The sequence below is a fragment of the Nuphar pumila genome, chromosome 14, assembly GCF_984573655.1.
Source record: "Nuphar pumila chromosome 14, dmNupPumi1.hap1.1, whole genome shotgun sequence".
In the NCBI taxonomy this organism is placed as follows: domain Eukaryota; kingdom Viridiplantae; phylum Streptophyta; class Magnoliopsida; order Nymphaeales; family Nymphaeaceae; genus Nuphar; species Nuphar pumila.
The window spans coordinates 83958591-83980254 of NC_143262.1; the positions used below are offsets into that span (position 1 = coordinate 83958591).

The window sequence follows — 21664 nt, forward strand, 5'->3', positions numbered from 1 at the left end:
ATATAATATATTAACAATTATCCTTTATTAATTGACATATTTTTATTGTTTTAATAGAATTGTCATATTACTTTGATTGGCAATTTCATTAAGGACAAGTGTTGTGCAAAATTTTTCCGAGACCCCCATTTCTTTTTAAAATTTTAATTGTCTCTTCAAAGACTGAGAGTCGAACTGGGTGGGCGCCGCCTGGGAGGTCTCAATTCTAGACTTAGTTTATGAGAAAGGTCCGTCCTCATAATTATATATTCTTTTTTTTTTTTCAAAAATCATTAAAATGCTTCATTTATGGGAGGGGTTTAGGTGTTGACTCTGGTTAGTATTTAACCATGGTGGGGTTTGACTGGGCTCTCTTTTTGTTGTCGCCCTGGTTACTTGGGTGGGTGGACTTAGTGCTGCTGCTGCTGCCCTCTCTGGTTTGCCTTAAAAGATCCTCCTCAGTGGTCAGGTCTATAATTTCTCTTTTCCTTTTCTTTTGTTCTTTTTTTTATTTTTTAGGATATTGGGTTTTCTTTTTCTTGAGTCTTTTGATCTGTCTATCCAAATTTGGTTGGAATTCTTGATTGACTTTGCTTCTGTCTTCATGATTCTCTGTGGGAAAATCTGGGTGGTGGGTGTTGGCGTAGATCTATGTGGGTTTTGTTTGTTCTCTTGAAATTTTGATTTTGTTGGTGCTTTGGGTGTTGGTGGATCTGTTCAGAGGGCTGCAGATGGTTTTCTGAAGTCATTGTGTTCATGGTGAAGTTGAGCTCTTTTGGGTTCTTTGAAAGTTGGGTTTTTATTTATTTATTTAATTTTTGGCTTTGATGGTGTTTGTGATTGTTTTTCTTTTAGAAAGAGAAAATTGTGTTCTTCTTGGAATTTTTGTCATGCTTGTTTCTTTTGTTTGGTTGATCGGTTTCCTCTTCGCCTGTACTCAAAATTGGGTTCTTTTAGCTCTTTATTTGTCTCACGAAACCAACTTTGTTGCTTCTTTTCCTGTTGCTTGTAGGCTTGTCATTATTCATTCGGTTTTGGGCTTTGGGCTGATGGATTTTAGCAGAAAGAGTTGCTTCTTCTGCTGTTTCTGTTGATTCAGATGCGGGAAAATTCCCTTTTGTATTATCTGGATAATAACTGTCATATAGACGAATTTGCAATAAATCAAGGAGATTAAAAGATAAGTCCTTTCTAAGTACAAATTTCGGAAAATTTTGGTTTCTCTAGCATGGCTGCTGATTGAAATATGGTACCACCTGTGGTTGTGAGAAGCGTCCGATCACTTGTTTTCTTGTTCATAAGTTGAAAATTTAGTGGTTGCAAAATACTTGGTTGAGCCGGGCTGGATCAGCGTAGAATAGAGCGTGGTGCTTTGTTGGAAGCTTTGCCAAGTTTAAGCTCAACTGATCTTTGGGTGTTAATAATCATATAAATAGATATAATTTCAAGAAAGGTGGTGGAATTTCTGAATATTTGTATAACTAAGAGCAGTTCAAAATAATTTGGAAGAAAAATGGGCGGGATTTGCTCAAGGAGATCCACTGCTGATAGATCAATTGAAGCAGCCTTCCCACGTTCCAATGGCCACGTTTTACCGAATGATCCTGATGGCATTGGTTTTCACCCGGGTGTTCCATTGTCAAAGACATTAAATAATGGGTCGCCTCCCATGATGATGAATAACATGGAGAAACAGTTGCGAGATCCTTTCTCCTCTGACACGCCTGACTATGACAATAATCAGGAGGAAGAGTCGAATTGGCCACAGTTGTCTAGGGCTCAGTCTCAGAAATTCAAGTCAATCAGGTCGAGGCCAGTAGCGGCAGCTAAAATTGGTGCAACCAAGGTAATTTTTTTCCCTTGGTAGTTTGCTTTCTTCCTTGCTTTCCGTTCTTTATTGAGAAAAATTCGCTAGCCAAACTTATGAAAATTTCCAATTTTCTGCAATTTTCTGCAATGTCCAGTACCATAAGTGCAAGATGCTTGTGCTAATATTTTTTCATCCATTTACCAACCAGGAAATGTTTTCGAGCCTGAATATGCTCCCAAATTCTATGTGTGATGAAAACTTTATTTTCAGGCATGAAAATAATGACAGCCCTATACATTCTCCATTCTTTTTGATTTCTTGAAATGTTTCTGAGCCTGAATATGATTCCAATTGTTACGTGTAATGGAGACTATATTTTTGGGGAACTCTAGGCATAAAAAAGAATAGAATAGTCAAAGATGTTACTCGTTACTGGGATATTATTATGCATACCATTACGTACCCTTGTCCTCTAACATAATCCTTACAAACAAGCTGCTTTCTTGAAAGGATCTCTGTGAGAAATTTAGATAATAGAAAAAGATCTTATGCCTTGCCATATTTTGCTCTGTTTGGCTGATTTTAACAAATAGAAGACGGGGTACTAATGCCAATGTTAAATGAGGTGCTAAGTTTGCAGGCTACCATTTCTTCTTCACCTTCACCCCTTGTTACATCATTAAGCTATTTGAGTCCATTCCTCTAGAAAATGTTAGATTAGTACTGCTTGGGTGTATTATGTTTTCATTCAGATATACCACGTATTTCATGTCATTGATGAACTTTGAATTATACCCATGTTTTTAGATATAAACATTTGTTGTGGTGCATCTTCTACAAATTGTCAATAAATAGCAGTGTTTTAAAACTCGCTGAGTCAACTCGTTCGAGTCAACTCGTTGACTCGGCTCGGCCCTCCAGCGAGTCAACCCGGCAAGGCAAACTCGGTTTGCCAAAACTCGGGCTTGACTCGGCTTGACTCGGGCGAGTTCTGGGATGTTTGAAATTTGATTTTTTGGGTATTTCAGAATAAAAAAAAATTGTTTCTTGCATCAATAGGGAATAATTAATTGGCTTGTATAATTTGATCAGTTGTCTTGAGAATTTCTTCTTTGATTTTGTTATGGATTTTCTCACACACAGTATGTAACCCATACTTTCTCTCAAATATCTTTCTATTTTTCAAATTACTGAAATGGCTATAATGTTAATTTATTTTTTATGACTGAATAGGATCATAACTTTGAAAAGAACCTATCTTTAGCTATGTGTAGTTGGAAGTGTACACTACATGAGCAAGTTTCATGTGCTTGTTATGACTGTGATTCTTGAGCCTATAGTATGGCTGAATTTCTCTTACAAAGCACATTGGATATCCTTCATAGTTTCATCTCAAAAACTATAAGCCTCGCCCCCTCATTTTGTTGTTCAATATTGTCTTTTATTAGATGATTTCCTTGTGAGTCTATTCTGCATAATAAGATACTGTGGCCAATTTTTTCTGGCAGTCATCCTAGTGCAGCTTAAAAGTGTAATTCTATATTGTACATGGTTACTTTTGATATGTGGGCATGTTTCATAAAGCACAAGTCCAATATTTTCTGAGCCAGGATCAAACTCTGATTTTGAAGTGGATTGGGCCTACAAAAGGTAGAACCTGGTGAACTGGCCATTACAACATTTATGAGTTGGTCAGGTCTCATCAACTTCAGTACAGACCAAGCATGGACCATTTTAAAAAGTCCCAACTACAGACATATTTTGCTTAACATGAGCCCCTGTATATGAGTTTATCATCTCTTGTTTACTGAAAAACATGGTTTGAGACAAATTATATATTATTTTCTTTTAAAATCAAAAGTTAACAAAACCCAGTCCGAGTCACCGAGTTGACCCGCCGAGTCACGAGTCAATAAAGAACGAGTCGAGTCCCGAGTCACAGGTTTTAAAACCTTGATAAATAGTCCTTAATTGATTGACCTATATTTCTAGGTTTCTCCATGTCAAATATAACCTAATAATTATTGAGTAGATTTCTGTCAGTTAATTCAAAGCATATTTAAACAAAGGAAAAAGAACTCCACAATGAAGAAGAAGCTCTTAACCCAAGAAAACTAAAGCCCAAAATTAATGTGAAGTAATATTGTGATTGTTTGTTTGATGCTGAAACAATGATTTTTTTACTATCTGTTCTCACGACTTTATAATTGTGCATATCCCAGCTGTTAAGCTGAGGATTTCATTGATTGACCATCACGTAAGGCAGTTCAAGAGATGTAAGGGAATTATGTGATGCCTAGATTATTTAAGTTTCTTGGCTGTTAGAACTCTTCTTACTCTATCTGCCCTCTTTTCATTGTATTTTGCTTGCTCATATAAGAGCATTTGGAGCCTCCTATAAGATATTAAGAGTTTTGTCATCTACTTTTTATATTTCAGTTACTCATGGCTGAAAGATGGCTATTTGCCTGTGTGCATGAGAGACGAGATGATGTATAAGTATCTTTTTTGGTTTTTGCTTCACATATTTTTCTGTTTTGTCGAACAGTAATCAGAGCACACATATTTCCAATGCCAAGTTTAGGGTATGAATCACACATGGTGTCCCAAAATATGAGAATCATGGCCTGTATAATTTAGCCCAACTGATCTATGTGCTGGTGCATTAACAATGTTAACTTGAACAACAATCTTTTTTGGATAGCTGGAGAGAAAACTGATGATTTTCTGTTTGCGGGAAGGTACAATCAGTTGACTTGTGCCTTATTTGCGGCATTTTTCCTTGTACCTAGGTCCCCCTTCCCCACCAGGGAGTATACCGAGCTTCGACCATGCAGTGAGGGCTGGGTTTCAACGCGTGATGGCCCTTCAACTTGGGAAGTCACGAGCCGCCCCCTGGCCAGATAAGCAGAGCCCTTATGGGCAAATTGAACAACATCTCTAGACAAACTTCTTACACCACTCCCAATAATAGCTTTAATAAAATATTCTTTAGTTACACCCGATGCATTTGCTGATTTCAAAAGCAATGCTTCTGCTTGAGAAGTTGCTTTAAAGTTTATGATGTCCACCTTTTAACATATGTCAAACCATTTGGAACAGTCTTTGATAAATATTTAGTATCTTTAGTTTCACCAATGCATTCATTGATTTCAAAAGCAATGATCTTGCTTGAGAAGTTAACTAGTTTATGATGTCCACCTGTCTGACCATTTGAAAGAATGATAATGCTCTTGATGTCTATGACTACCTTATAGGTTTTGGTGATCTTTCTATATTTTTCTCTAGCAAAGAGATGTATTCCATGTTTAATTACATGTCAAAGATATTGAGACCTTATCAAAGTGATGGACAAAGAATCAGTGAGATGCATAAAATACTTCTGCAATTATGTGGTCTAGCTGTTTGCACATATATTAAGTAGCTTGGCATGTGCACTTGCTGTCATTCTGCTTTTTGAAGGAGTTGTTGATACTTCTTTACTTTTAAAGTTGATTGCATTAGGCAAAGGATTTGAACTAGCTTTATGTCATCTTGAGCTTTTCTCATATCAATGATAATGGATTTGAACTGGATCTACATTATCTTGAGCTTTCTTCATGTCAAAATCACCTTGCAATTATTAAGGTTTATTGTTCACTTCAATATCTCAAATTCACATTCAGGATCGAGACCTTGTTTTATGATTAAAAATCCTAGGGGCTTTATTAAAGAAAAAATCTTGGGGCAAAACTCTAATCTTTAACTTCTGATTAAAAATTCTAGGGCTTTAAGGGATCCAAAAGAAAGAAATATACATGGGACCGGAAAAAGTAAATATGGGAGAAATTACTCTTGGAACTTTGAATAATGAACATCAGTCCAAGGTTCACCACAAGGCATAACTTTTAAGGATGATTCTTTCAACTCTACTTGCCAATTTCGCATGAATTGCAGTGTAACTTTTGACTGTCACTAATTAGCTTATGTTTGTGCCTATCCGGTTGAGCATTTAATCATGTCAATTGTTGTGAAGGAAAATGATCAAGTCTATATGATCTGGTGCTTCGATTTAGAGTGGAGTATCTTTAAGATTCTATGTAGTGAACGCTATTATCAGGCTTTTTGATTTCTCACCCTGCTGATGGGTAAATCCAATTTGTGGCCACAAAGAAGCTTGCAAGTCTGGAGTTGCTAAATGCAAGTTGGGGCAAGTGATGCTTTTGTTTGTTATTTCTTTATCCTTAATCTTTATGTATCTGTTTTAAGTGTTATGCACTTATTTTGCATTTAAATTCAGGTTCTGGAAAATGGAGAATTAGATAGCATTTGGAGTTTAGATATGACCACCATTGGTAATGGGAATATGTGAAAAGCAGTTGTTGCTCTTTGGCTGGGAGCTGGGATACAGGGATCGCATAAGTGCTTGCGTATGTGACACAGCCCAAACACATGACAACATTCCATGGGCCCAACAGCAACAAAGTGTGGGCCCCACTCAGAATGCTGTCATGTGATTGGGTTGTATCACATAAGGAGTCACTTATGTGATCGCTGGATCCCAACTCTTTGGTTGGTGATGTTTGCTGTTCTGTAGTTAGTCACGAGGTTTTGTGCCCCTAAAACAACTGCATGCTGGTTTCTTATAAGCTCTTCTGCACCTGATGACACCGCAACCTGCACGAGCAAGATACAGTAACAAGAACAACCACTTTTTATCCTTGCTTCCTTGTGCTATTAGAATCCACCAGAGATGTCAGTTGCTTTATGAGGTTTCTGTCACTATCTTTTTTATCCGTGTGCTTAAGTGCAAATAATGAGCTTCCATTGGTATTGCTTTCCACTAGATGGTGCTTTGGCTTGTAGTAGTGTTTCCATGGGTTAATGTATTTTCTTTAAGTTGCAATCATGTTGATTCCTTTTTTAACACTTTAATCCATCACAGGTATCAGAAGTCAGCTCACTTTTGGGAAGAGCTGGTACTGTTGGGCTTGTGAAGGCGGTAGAGGTTTTGGACACTCTTGGAAGTAGCATGACTAATTTGAACCTGAACAGTGGGTTTGCCTCAGGGGCCACATCAAAAGGCAATAAAATAACAATTTTGGCATTTGAAGTGGCTAATACAATAGTTAAAGGCGCAAACCTTATGCAATCACTTTCAAAGGAAAACATAAAGTATCTGAAGGACGAGGTTCTGCCTTCAGAGGGTGTCAAGCGTCTAATATCTTCAGAAATGGATGAGCTGCTAACAATTGCTGCTTCTGACAAGAGGTTAATATTAGCGAAATGAAGATATAAATGTTTCATTTTCTCTCATTTAATCTAAACTGGTTACTAAAAGGTGGAAGTAGTAAGTACCCATCTTCTTTGCCTTCACAGAACAATTTCTAGTTAATTGAATATTTACCATGCATTGCAGGGAAGAGCTGAGTATCTTTGCTGGAGAAGTAGTACGCTTTGGAAACCGTTGTAAAGATCCTCAATGGCATAATTTAGATCGCTATTTTGAAAAGTAATTCACATGCTTTAGCCCATGTTTGAAATCTTTATTTTCCTATATTCTTAGAGTTTTATTTTATTTTGTTGATTACTTACATGTTTATACACCAGACTTGGTTCAGAACTTACACCTCAAAAGCAATTGAAGGAAGAGGCAGAAACTATTATGCAGCAGCTAATGACTTTGGTTCAGTGTACAGCTGTGAGTATATTATGCTTTTGTAAATTGGAAAGTAAAGAGACAGACATTATTGTATACTCAGAATCTTAGAGCCTGGGCATGCTGGTAATTTTCCTTTAGCCATGACGAGGGCATAATGCTTTGTCTATTCAGTCTAGGAAGTGTAAATGAGCCTAATGGCTGCTTGGGCCCAGTTATTCAAGCTTGAGGCTTGCTGAAATTATCATTTTGTTTCCTTTTTTATAAAAGCATAAACAAAGAGAACAGTTATTTGAAACCTGCGATGAGGCTTATTCATGGATTCTGACTTCATTGGGAAGGCTGTAAGGTTGTCTTTGCTACTCTCTTAGGTAAGAAACCCCTAGTGAAAAAATGTAATTTTTTTGTTTCAGTTTTTTTGCACATTTGACCCTCCAGATGTGATCTACATATTAAGTTTAGAAGAAACTGACCTTTGGATCATGCTTTCTGACGCATATTTCGGATTTTACGATGGATAAAAAATCAACAGCTTCTAATGTACCAAATTTTCAAACCTCAAAAAAACATATTTTTAAGTTGAAAAACTATGATCCAAGGGTCGATTCCTACTATTTTGACCATGCTGAACACATCCATAAGGTCAGATTTGGCCAAAACAACTCCTACTAGTTCCAACTAAGGGGTTCCTTACCCACAAGGATAGCAAATGCTATCCCTCTCTCTCTCTATATATATATATATTAGTAATGATAGGGTGCTCCTTGAGCACCTACTCCCACATAATAGAAGCTTCAAAATTTCAAAAATTTTGAGTTTTTTTCGTTGATCAAACCCTATAGATATGATCTACAATCATTATTTAGTGGAAAACATGTTTTGGGTCATGTGATTATGGAATACATATAGGTTTTTTAAGATCTTCAAAAATCAATGGCTCACAATGTACCAAAATTTCATGACTTAAAAAAAACTTATTTTAATGTCCAAAAAAATGATTCATATCAAGTAAACTATGTTAAGTACATCTATAAGGTTTGATTGAGATGATGCAATCTACAACCATGATTTCTACTATGTGGGAGTAGGTGCTCCCATGCACCATAGCATTACTCTCTCTCTCTCTCTATATATATATATATCACTGTCATAAATACTGACATTTTAAGGTAGCCAATATTAAAGGTAATATCTCGTGATATTTTCAAAATATCGCCAAAAAAAATATCACGATAATATCACAATATTTTTGGGAAAAACTCTTTTTTTTTTAAGTTTGCATTTCCTATTTTTTTGTTTTTCTACCATGGCATTACTCTCTCTCTCTCTCTCTCTCTCTGTATATATATATAACTGTCATCAATATCGGCGATATTTTAAAAATATCGCGAGAAATACCGATATTAAAGGTAATATCTCGCGATGTTTTCAAAATATTGCTAGAAAAAATATTGCGATATTATCATGATATTTTTTGGAAAAAACTCTTGTTTTTTTTATGTTTGCATTTCCTATTTTTTTGTTTCTTTTATATTTTAAAATCTTTAAAACTTGTTTCTTTATATTTTTTGAAGAAAAATAATCCAAAACTTATTGTTTTCTTAGTTTTTTTGTTGTTATTTATATTTTTTTTTCAATTTTTTAAACTCATGATATTTTTCAACTTCTGAAAATCTCTCCGAGAAATATCCTCGCTGAGATAATACCTTTAATGATATAGGTGACTATAATATATATATATATATATATATATATATATATATATATATATATATATATATAATATCGTGATATTATCACGATATTTTTCGAAAAACTTTTTTTATTTTTTTTAAGTATGCATTTCCTATTTTTTTGTTTCTTTTATATTTTAAAACCTTTAAAACTTGTTTCTTTATTTTTTTTGAAGAAAAATAATCGAAAACTTATTGTTTTCTTAGCTTTTATTGTTATTTATATTTTTTCCAATTTTTTAAACTCTCGAGATTTCTCAACTTTTGAAAATCTCTCCGAGAAATATCCTCGCCGAGATAATACCTTGAATGATATAGGTGACTATGATATATATAAGGGAAACATTTGGTATTGGGGCCATTAAGTACAAAAGCCTTTGGATCTCCTATGCGCAAGTTGTTTTGATCTAATCTGACTTCATGGATGGATTCAACATATTCAAAATAGTGGGAACCAGCTTTTGGATCATGTTTTTTTGACCAAAAAACACAATTTTATGACCTAGGAAAGTATCACACATTGTAGGCCATCGATTTTCGAAGCCTTATAAAATCCTTCCTACATGTTGTAATACGATTCAAGAGCTGATTCTCACTAAGTGAAACGTGAAACATGTAGATCATATGTGTGAGGTTAGTTTCTTGAAAAACGACCAAAAAATGAAAATAGGAGACATTTGTACCTCATGCCACCAAAATGTTACCCCATATATATATATATTTGCTCTGATACCAGGTTGATAAGGCCTGGTTAGTAGCGCAGCTTGATAGGACTTCAAATCGGCATCCAGTTAGGCTAAATTGGCTATCAACAAGAGGAAATCGGCTGGCCTAACATAGATCTCCAATCAGTTTGGAGAATTCTCTGGAAAATGTGTTTTTTGGTTGTTTGAACTCAAAATAAGAAGTTTGAGACAATTTGTGCCAGTAGGATCGCCAGAAACAAGAGATAGGCACGGGAGTGGCTGAACCACTGCAACCATGCATTGAAGCAGGATTTCCGGCAGAGATCACTCAGATTAGGTGATTCTGAGTACCAGAAGCGCAAAGGAAAAGGGAGATCTGGAGAGATGACCCACGATCGACTAGAATTCTGGTCGTAGTGAGTGATTGGCGGGCAATAGGCATGCACGGTCTGCGACAGGTCTGCAGCAATCTGGATAGAACTTGATTGGCCTCAGCTGGGCCGGATGGTGATCGGAGAGAGAGAGAGAGAGAGAGAGAGAGAGAGAGAGAGAGAGAGAGAGAGAGAGAGAGAGAGAGAGAGTAATGTGCTCTTTCTGCCCTGTTAGCCCCCTTCAAAAATCGTAGTTTTTGGTATTTTTTTTTTCTCACATCTAACACCATAGATGTGATCTATAGGTTTTATTTAGTGGGAACCGGCTTTTGGATCACTGGAATATGACCTGTATACATGTTTTTGCGGTGATCCAAAATCAATGGCTATGAAGGCATCAATTTTTTCTGGCTCATAAAACTACATTTTTTCGTCGAAAAACATGATCCAAGAGTCGATTCCCACTAAATTGAGCATGCTAAACACATCTAACAGTTCAGATCTATCATAAAACACTTCAAACTATGAGGCCTAATGGGGCAGAACAAGAAAAGAGGGCCTAATTTGTTCAGTTGTCATATATATAGCTCCTAAACCATCCTAAACGCTTCTAAAAAACATAATTGCATGTGTTTTTTTTTTAATCCTGACCTGTAGATGCGTTCATCATTGCTTATTCACTAAAAAATCATGCTTTAGGTCAAATTGATTTAATGAGAAAGCTTGATTTCTTTTTCATCAAATTTTGGTGCAATATGAGCCGTTGATTTTCGATTGCTCTAAATATGCATATAAACGTGAAAAATTCCTAATTTAATATATGAGCTATAGAAAACACATCTATGAGTTTGGATTAAGCAAACACCGGAAACTTTGTCCTTTGAAGCTGCTTAGGATGATATATATATATATATAGTCCAACATCATGGAAATTGTAGGCAAGATCCTTTGATCTTTAGTGATGATGGTCGTCTTGGTCCTTTCTGTTTACTTTTCAAAAAGGTCTGACAATGCTAAAGGATTGGATGCATACATCCTCTCCATTCTCTTTCATGTATGCACGTTTATGAATCTTTACTGTTCTCATACTATTGGAGATTGCTAGTCTTTTTCCATGTATATTTTTAAAGGGGTTCTGCTGGGCTGCATACAAACAATCTATTCATAGGGTTTCTTTAGAGATAGAAATATAATCTTCCTTTCTTTTCACAGGAATGCTGCATACAAACAATCTATTGATAGGGTTTCTTTAGAGATAGAAATATAATCTTCCTTTCTTTTCACAGGAATTGTATCATGAGTTGCATGCATTGGACAGATTTGACCAGGATTATAGGCGGAAGCTGCAGGAAGAAGAGAATCCCAATGCAGCTCAAAGAGGTTGTTTCCTAGCTTATTCTCTGATGTACATTAACAAATAACATTATGGTCACAAATATCACTAGTATTTTGCAAATACTGTAGCATTGTCAAGTTATTTTCAGCAACTGATCCTGATGGTACTATATCCTGATTATTTTAAAGTTCTATATATCTTGAAACTTCCAAATGAAGTGAATGCTTCTTTTAGTTCTTTATTTCTTATTTTTAATGTTAATATAGTTTTTTATTTTTATGTTATTATGAAAAGAATCAATAGCTTCATTCCACTTCTCTGTTCAAAATTATTGGATTTTCTCAATATTTTTGCTAAATGATATCATTTTATATTCTCCCTTGAAGTTGATGATACTGGTATTTGGTGATTATGGATTAAATCTTTGTGGCAATGCTTGTCACCTTTCTCATAGCATAGGTCTAAGCTGTCAAAAGGTAACCTGTCATGTTTTCATTTGGCAGAGTTGCTGTTAAACTGATTAAACATGTTCTTTGGGTTTTACTTAAATTGGAAAACATGCTGTTTTTGTTATGATTTAATGTAACCTGTTTTTTTTTTCCAAAATCCAACTCTGTTTGTTGAATATAAGCTATATCCTCTGTTTGTGCTTATTACTTTTTCTTAGGTATATCAGAGGTCTAGACAGTCAAACCGGGATTGTGTCATATGCTTTGATGTGGCAGAGATGCTGTTGAACCAATTTAACATGTTCTCTAGGTTACTGAAATTCAATGCTTCTTTTATTATGATTTAAAGGATGTTTTTTCAAAACTGCAACTCTGTTTGTTAAATGTGAACAGTATCCTCTGTTTTCTTGTTAATAGAGTTAGGATCTATTTGCGACAGTTCTAAATGTTTAAGAGCTTTCTCTTTTCTGATCTGTAGGCGACAGCATTGCAATTTTAAGAGCTGAGCTAAAAAGCCAAAAGAAGCATGTAAGTGGTTTAAAGAAGAAATCCCTGTGGTCCAAGATTTTAGAAGAGGTATATGCTCAATACTCTCTTCTCTAATGATGTAAATGTTAGTAGCTATTAAGATATAGCAGGCAATTCCCTTCCATTATACTGCTCCTTTCAGAGTGTACATTAAGATGCAGCTTGCTGGAAGCTTCAGTTGGTTGTTAGTTTCTTGTCTAAAATTCAATATGTTCACCATACTAGTGGCCACAGTACATATGCATGGCGGCTTTATGGATTGATGATACCAGGATCTTGTGATGTTCTCTTCCTCCTCTTCTCTGAGTCTTAGTCATCAGTATTTCAGGTTATACTGTTCCAGTTTTAATTGATGGCATTACTTGGTTTTGTAAGATTAGGTTAGTTCATCACCTATGTCACATGGGTGCGGGTGCGGCACTTTCAAAAACCTTGGGTGCGGCAGGGGCAAAAATGTAATATATATATATATATATAGATAGATAGATTGATTGCTAGATAGAAGGGGGTTCCCCCGGCGTGGGTCCCGCTGCGCGGTCAGCGGGCGGGGGTCCGGGGGGGCCGCCCCTGACAGGGAGTTATAGGGGGGCAGCGCCCCCCCCCCCCCCCCCCCCGATTTTTTTTTTTAAATTCCGCAGCCCATTTCATAGGGCAATTTTAAAAAAAAAATCCAAAAAATGGACCGAAATGACCCTGGGTGCGGTCAACGCACCCAGGGTCGGGTTGACCGCACCCGCGTCGAGTCGCGTCGACGCGGGTGTGGCACCCTGCTAGCCAAATCCCTGTGACTTAGTTCATCACATAATTAGTGGCTCTTTTGGCTCTACTGTGTTCTCATGGTCACAGTTCTAGGCGTGAATGATCAGATTGGCACATGCATTTGCGTATATGTATCTGTTCAGTTGTGTCCATGTGTGAGTGTGCATATGCATCCATGTGTTTCTTTTATGCTATACACATGCTTGTCTGGAATGTAACGTTGACATGCTTATTTTGTTATTTTCTGCTCAAATTTGAAATAAACATGACAGTTTCCTACGCCATTGGGCATTGATCAAATCTTTTGAGCGGTACAAATTTCTTTCTTATCTGGCATGTCATATTCATGGAGCTAATTTTTTAATGAAAAACACAATATCTTCTTTATTGCAGGTTATGGAGAAATTTGTGGACATTGTCCATTTCTTGCATCTTGAGATCCATGAAGCTTTTGGCGGTGATGGTATGCATCTAAAACCTTCTCTGTTAAATTTTATGTGATTCCTTTTATATTTTTCTTTATTTTTTTAGCATGAGTTCTCTCCTAACAATGATACTTCATGCATTTCCTCATTATTTTCTGAATTTGAGTTAAAGAATAAAAAAGTTGAAACAAGAAATTGACAATTCAACTGAACATCATTGCAAAGGTAACATGTTGCAGAATATGTAATTGTCCAGCCGCATGGCTTTATTTTTCATTTTAGCTTATTCAGGGCTTCTTTTGGATGTCCAAATAGAAAGAAAGTAAAATGTGTTCTACATGGCTATGAAGCAAATCAATGTTGTGAAAAACTGTTGGAGGAATGAGAGGGGCCATGATAAATAATTAAATATTGAAAATTAGATAAAGTAATTAATGTATACAAATCTATAAAAATACAATAAATACGTTATGTATTGATTTTTACATTCAGAGAAAAATATGGCAATATTTTAAAGAACTTTTTTTGTCTTTGAAAAGAACAACTGATGCTAATTAAACTATTAAGTATTAGATTAAATATTATTTCATGAAACTAGGGTAAGGTTATTGTGATAAATTAACCCAACTACAAAAATTATAAAGCATATCAATTAACCAAAGCAAACATCAAATTAGACATCAAAGTATTTGTCATGCACATTTACAACAGCAACAAAAGTTTAAATTTGCAATATCATTCTTACAAAACTCTGACCAAATTCTTGTATAGGAAACCTTTTCCAAAATATTTTATCAAATAGTTGGTACCCAATCATGTTCTTGTTTTAAGAAGTCTTAGATTTAATATTTGCAAGTACCATAATGAAGAGCAACGAATCAGTGATAAAATTCATTTAAGGAAAAATAATGAGAATATGCTGATGCAACTTAGCAAATGCTTACTGTGCTATCTGAAAATGTTTGTGTTTGCGTTTTTTTATTGTAAATGGTGAGGCTGGGATCAACCTGGTTGTTCTTCTCGCAGAGGCATGGCATGTGCACTTCTGACCCCTCTTTAAATTCATGTAGATAGCAATTTAAGTCCACTATGCACATAACTAACACAATGCTATCATAAAGGAGCATGCAAACGATAGGCCATTAGGCCCATAGAAGCATAACTAGAGCTATAGATTTATCTGGAAACTCCTTTAAGAAAAGAACTTTGTTAGCTTGTGTCCTCAATACTTCAGCGCATTTATGGCATGCATTTAAGAATTTAGTTGTCTTTGTATTCATCTTATACACAGCATGAATCAATTGTAGTTCATAACTGTGCAGTTAACCCACTACACATAAGGGATCACAAAGATTCTGCACTTTGCCCTGTTTGGGAATGTTGGGGCAACAAAACCTGTTTCTGCACCTCTATGCCTTTTGTCTATTATTGGAGAAGTCAGCACAAACCACAAAGTGGATTTGATCTATAAATAGAGTATATTATTACTGTTTCAGGTGCACATTTTTGCTTGAGGAATTATAGGCATATTTTCTTATGGTTCTGTTATGATTTCGAATGAATTATGCCCTTGTTTAATTCTTTCTAGTCTTTTCCTTGCAAACTTTTGTGATCTAAAATAGAATTTACAGGCTATAAAAACATATGGCTTTTTGGCATCTTAAATTCATATGATCTTAATCTGCTATCTTTGTGCATTATTTGACTGGAGAAGATCATTAATGATGAGTTTCGCTTTCTGCTGTGAAAGGTCTTAAGTTAGAAAAGAAGGGAACCTCGAGCAATCATCAAAGATTAGGTTCTGCCGGTCTTGCATTGCACTATGCAAATATTATCACTCAAATTGATACTCTTGTAAGTGTGTGCTTCCATTTGGATATTTGTGTGCATATACTATCATTCTAGTATTGGTAGCTTTTTTTATATTTGATACTTGCTAACGGATAGCAGATGCTAAGAAAGCTTAAATTGTTGGGTGTTCCTGTGTGCATACGAACATACATGAGCTTGTGTACATGTGTGTATATTGTAATGAAGGTTTCAAAGAGGGAAGCAGAAGCGAGGATAAGGGCTTTGTAGGTCCATGTAGGGCAGGAAGCGATAATGACCAGGAGCTATTTATTAATTAAGTTCTTTAGAATTCATAACTAGAACTGTGAAAGTTGTACTCTATCATACTATTATCACATTTAATATTTATTAAAGTTATTTTTACTTCAAATCAGATTTATTTGAGAAAAATGATGGCCTTCTATATCTTGAATAAATTACCTATGAAGAAAATTGTGAAATATGCAGGTCTCACGTCCAAGTTCTATTCCACCAAACACAAGAGATACATTATACCAAGGGCTGCCACCCAGCATAAAATTAGCATTGCGCTCAAAATTACAATCATTTCATGTCAGTGAAGAGGTATGTCACTCCAAGATCTTCACACTTTTAACTTGCAAGACAATTTTGTAAATGATTTTTTAGTTTTCTCAACCCAAAACAGAGCCCCCTGATTTAGCATAAAATTTCTTTGGTTTGTTCCCTTAAATGTTTGTGTTGAATGATTCCTTAGTGCATTTGTTCCCCAGCATCTTATGGATATATGGAAGGCAGAAGCTTATCTTAGTGGCACAGACACTATCCTTCATTTCATTTCTGGCTTCTTGATACAAAGGAAAGCACGGACCAATTTAATCACATGTGACATTATTCTCATTGAATATCTTTAAAATATGACAGTTCATGAAAGTGAAAATCCTTTTATCTATGTGCTTGTTGCATGGTGCATCATCAACATGCTTTCAAGCCTGCCCCATCTACAAGCTAACCCCATGTCGATCATGATTGCATGGATGTCTGTATTGCACTGTGCCACTGTACTCTGAAAAAAATGTTAGGGCCTTCATGCATAACACTAAAATAATTGCTTAACTAGCTCCAAATAGTGCACCCATAGTGGGGTACAGTGCATAGTTGAGCAACTATAAGATCCCAATGTGGAGGAAGCCGGATGAATACTTTATGCAGGATATGTCTTCATATACAGTTTCATGGTTTATTTTTGGTTGTTAGTTCTCTAGGCAGATGCTGTTGCTTAAGGAATTTTACGTGTTAAAAACAATTTTGATATACTGATGCACATCTTTTTTGTAATAATCTGCTAATAGCCTATGTTTGATCATAAAGGTATCTGAATTATAATTGAAGAACTAATGTTTCCATCTATGTGAATGCTGTAGCTTACTGTTCCTCAGATCAAAGAAGAGATGGAGAAAACTTTGCAGTGGCTGGTTCCTATTGCTGCAAACACAACCAAGTAATGCACAAGTGGATAATTTCCTTTTTTATTCTTTAATCCTTACAGATATTAAATGATATAAATTTGTGATTCTTATAAACTTATTGTTTTAGAATGCGTCTTTTCTTTGTGTTTGTTTGTCAAATATTAATCTCACCAGGGCACATCATGGTTTTGGTTGGGTTGGTGAATGGGCGAACACTGGGTGAGTGAGGCTTATTAGCTTCCGCATTATTCTTGCCTTCATTTTTCTTGCTCAGCATATCCATGAGCTATCTATGATGTTCTTGAACAGGTCTGAGGTGAACCGCAAACCGGCTGGCCAAGCTGACTTGATCCGCATAGAGACTCTCCATCACGCTGACAAGGGGAAGACTGAAACTTACATACTCGAGCTAGTTGTGTGGCTTCATCATCTGGTCAGCCATGTGAGACCGGGTCTCAACTATGGTGTCAAGTCCCCTATCAAATCTCCTATCCGTTCGCCCACCCAGAAGACGCATCAAGCCTCATTATCGGTGACAGATAAGTCAGCAAAGTCATCCCTTCTATCCAAAGAAGACCAGGATATGCTGCGGGAAGTGACTTCGAGAAAGTTGACCCCTGGGATTAGCAAAAGCCAAGAGTTTGTCACTGCAAAGACCAGGTCTATGAAGTATTACAGGTTGAGTAAAAGTAGTAGCCATTCTCCAAGTAATGGCAGTAAGAAGGATTTGTTTTCCAGAAGGCCTTCAACTTTACCTGTTATCGATTTCAACCTTGACAAGTTGAAAGCCTTGGATGTCATTGACAGAGTGGACACTATCAAAAGCTTATGAATGGATGTGGTTGTATCAAGCCACTTCCAGTTATGGTAGCGGTCGATCCAATGCACTGATTCTTATTGATTTCATACATTCAAAGTGCAAAAGAGTTTTCAGGGCTGGACTGAACATATTTATGGGGGACAGGAATCTTATGTTAGATGATGACAACTACAATGGTACAGGAGGGGTTAGGTAGGTGGGGGAATGGTTGGTGTGGGAAAGGCATTTTTGTAAGTAATTGTAGAGATAATCATGGGAAATCTGTATTATAAGGGTTGTTTTCCCTCTATTGGTGAGATATTCTGTGGGGCGCAGTGGTTTGTTGTTGCCTGGGAGGTGATTTTTGTCAATTCATATACATGTTCATGTTTAATCTATTGGTCTGCTTCAAAAAAGAAATGTTTAATCTGTTGGTCTTGTATTTGATTTTGTAATTGAAATTTTGCTTAATCTCCTATAGCTTATGGGGAATATGGAATACGCTTTAAACGGTGCCTCAATTCAATGCATTTGAATTCCTCGGATCTGACCTGATTTTGGGATTCATGTACTGGAGATGCACAGATCTTTGATCACAACAATAGAGGCTACCAACTTCAGGTCTCCCTAACTCCTCCCTTGCCTACCAAGGAGTACACCTAGCTTATAACCTGGGACACCATGAGCCTGCATTTTTCTTAAGTTTTGTTTTATTTAGAAATAATATTATTCAAAAATCCTTATATAAAATGTCAAAAATGTGCTCATGAGCGAAGAGAGGGTGAATTCTTGATATCATCACATCATTGTGCCATCATTTGCAACACTTGTTTAATTGTCACCTGTATCCCATAAAACAGGTATAGGTGCAATGATATCAACCAAAAAAACAAGGCTAATATTTTCATTATTATACTTCAAACATTGGATCATACATAAATTAACTAATTGCGACTTGGTATAGGTGATGCATTATTTCTAGTTTGAAGAAGGAGAGTGAACCTTATAACTTTGTTTCGATAATTATCTACCTATTGGTACTCATAAGATAAAATCGTAGAAATAACTAATATCATTCAGGCGTTTATTATTCTATGTGAATTGATAACCTAAATGGCTGGCTAACTCTGTTTCAAAGGGAACAGTTTCTAAGACCGAGAAAGAATTCTCCAAATGTAGGAATAAATGAGAGATATGTCTTAACTTCTGTAGAAGTTGTTGGATCTATCACCTAGGATAATAATTGGTACCCATGTCCCCTAACTATGATGCTTGGGGATGTTATTCCCAGTCGAGGATCATAGGTGTTAATAACTTTATTCACCAGAGGTTATACCTCCTATCATCTCTCTTGATAGAACTGAAGAATGATTGGGTGTATTGGATCTTCTTTTATCCAATAACATATTCACCATGTCTTTTAAACCAAATCGAGCATCTTACCTGTGATGGTAGTTTATGTGATTGTATGAGATTATTCCATAATATTGTGTACTAACACGCATCAAAGTCCGTTATAAACCTTCAATCATTCATCTGCATACGAGCATGTCATGTATGTTTGATAGTACCACTGCGTATAACACCTGCGATTTTGTTTTAGTTCAACTTTTAAATGCAGGTTAAAAGCAATTTTAAATTGTGGAAAAATTCAAAAGTCTAAGTTGGTCGAGTTGTGTTTTGGACTCAAACCAGGTTTTAGGAAAGGCTCAGAGGGGTCACGCCTAGCCTAGTGGGGTGCTAGGTATGGTTAGGGTGGCCCATAAAGGTTCAGGGGCGACTCAAGGTTATTTGGATCTTAGATGGATTAGGTTCAGATACAAACCTGAGTTTGAATCCAATGTTGTTTTGGATCTTTAAATTAATTTTAGATTTGGATTTGTTTGTTTGGTTCCTAGATCCAACCCAAATGAAGATTGGATCTAGATCAAGTTTTTGGATCTAGACCCAAGTGGGATCCACGCCAGGTTCCAGAGACATCATTAGGAGGGTCTTTAAAACCCTAAAAGACTCTAAAGAGGGTAGGAAACCCCCCTCCAGTGGACCCTATAACTAATTAGGTTAATTAATTAGTTAATTAAGGTAAAATATTAGTTAATTGAACTAATTATCAAATTCATTTAGTTAGTTTGTTGTTTTTAATAGAACTCCTAGAAATAAGCATATGTTATTGTTAATAGTGGTTTAGGACTCTAAGGAGGAGATGCCCTCTGGTGGATTTTCTAATATAAAAAGAAGAGAAGTCTCTCTCTTATATTCTTTTTTCTTAATCATATTTTTATTCTTCTTCTTCTTTCGTTTATTTCTTATTGAAGCTTTTCTAGCAGCCATTGAAGCTCTTCTAAGGTTTGAAGATGGGAGACAAAGGCCGATCTATGTTTGAGAACCTGTTTAAGGTGGGAACATCAATTGCATAGACATAGATTTTTCCAAACACATAGAATATGCGTGAGACAATTTTTAGATCTGAACCGATGAGGATCAGACCTTGAAACACCTCTTTAAGATTTATTTTCAATCTAGAGAACACGTCTTGATGGATCCATGTCACCCTAGAATAAAAAAGAAAAATGATTTTCGAAAGAGGACGATTTTCGGGCTTCTAATATGAAAAACGATTTGGGAAAAACTTGTTTCTTATTATTTGCTAGATCTTATTTATTCCAGCATGTTTAAGATGTTAATATTAAGTTATATTGATGAAATATATGTTCTATAAATTCTAAAAATTTGATATATGCTTGAATCCATGTTCTTGTATGCAAAAAGTCATTTTGAAGAAGGTTTTGGCAAAAACGTTATTAGGGTTTTGATGTTTTTTATAAAGAAAGTTGATATGAGCATATATAGTAGATTATTTCATATTTAACATGATTAAAAATGTTATTGCATAAAAAAACCATGATTTCATGATTGTTCAGGGTTTCTTGTGATTCTTGCATAGAGAAATTTATATTTGATATATTCCATGAAGGTTTTGTGATTCTTGGATGATGTATATTAATGTTTTAGCAAGATTAGCATGAATATGATCAAATATGTATTGTATGATGATATAAATATGTTTAAAGCATAAAAAATTATGATTGTATTAATTTTTACCTTGAATCTTGTTCTTGTTTAATGGATCTTTCATGAGTTTGAATCTTGGCTATTCTGTCTTTATTTTTTATTTTGACCTATTTCAGAAAAAAATGATATCTCTATGAAACCAAAGTCAATAAATTAGAATACAAATATTTGAGTATTTTACACATCTAGGGCTTGAATTTAAAATCATGTTTTATTCTGTTTGGATCTATTTTGAGTCTTAAACGTCCATTGCAACAGAGTATAGATTTTCTGCCCTATTAGCAGGACTATTCTAGTCAACAATTTTGATAGTTCTAAAAACTTAACCAAAACTAATAAAAATAAATTAAAAAAAAATCTGAGTGAAAGGTAACATGTATGATAAGATCCTGTAAAAAGATTTTTGTTAAAAGAATTTTTTGTAAGTATGGAAAATTTCCCCAGGCTGAGATGAATTTTTGCAGTTGAGAGGATTTGTGTTGTATGTTTTCTGGATATGATTTAGTCTTATAATTTTTTAAATTTTATTATAATGAATTTTACAGTTTTGTTTCTTGTACTGTGTTTTTGAGATATGGGGGTAGTCCTAGTAAAATTGGAAGACTGAAATTCAGTTCTTGTGATTTTTTATGGGCTTTTCAAAATCGGGTTAACAGGGATCTGAACTGCACATTATGACATGTATGGATGACTAATTATATTTTACTTTATGCAGCATGATTATGGATATTTATATTGGAGTTTAATATCATATCCATGCAAACTAAATATATTTTATGTTATTCTTGATTTGTAACCATT

General features: G+C 35.4%; 1 protein-coding gene across 1 annotated transcript; it reads left to right on the plus strand.

The window, feature by feature from the left end:
• Positions 1–991: 991 nt before the first annotated feature.
• LOC149817167 (protein PSK SIMULATOR 1-like) lies at positions 992–18233 on the plus strand. The gene is made up of 12 exons (XM_089987452.1): positions 992–1825; positions 6714–7039; positions 7188–7280; positions 7379–7469; positions 11504–11597; positions 12481–12578; positions 13683–13752; positions 15465–15568; positions 16013–16129; positions 16948–17024; positions 17167–17211; positions 17302–18233. Exons 1-12 carry the CDS (start codon positions 1493–1495, stop codon positions 17822–17824), a joined length of 1971 nt encoding a protein of 656 aa, XP_089843578.1. The 5' UTR covers positions 992–1492; the 3' UTR covers positions 17825–18233.
• Positions 18234–21664: the final 3431 nt, after the last annotated feature.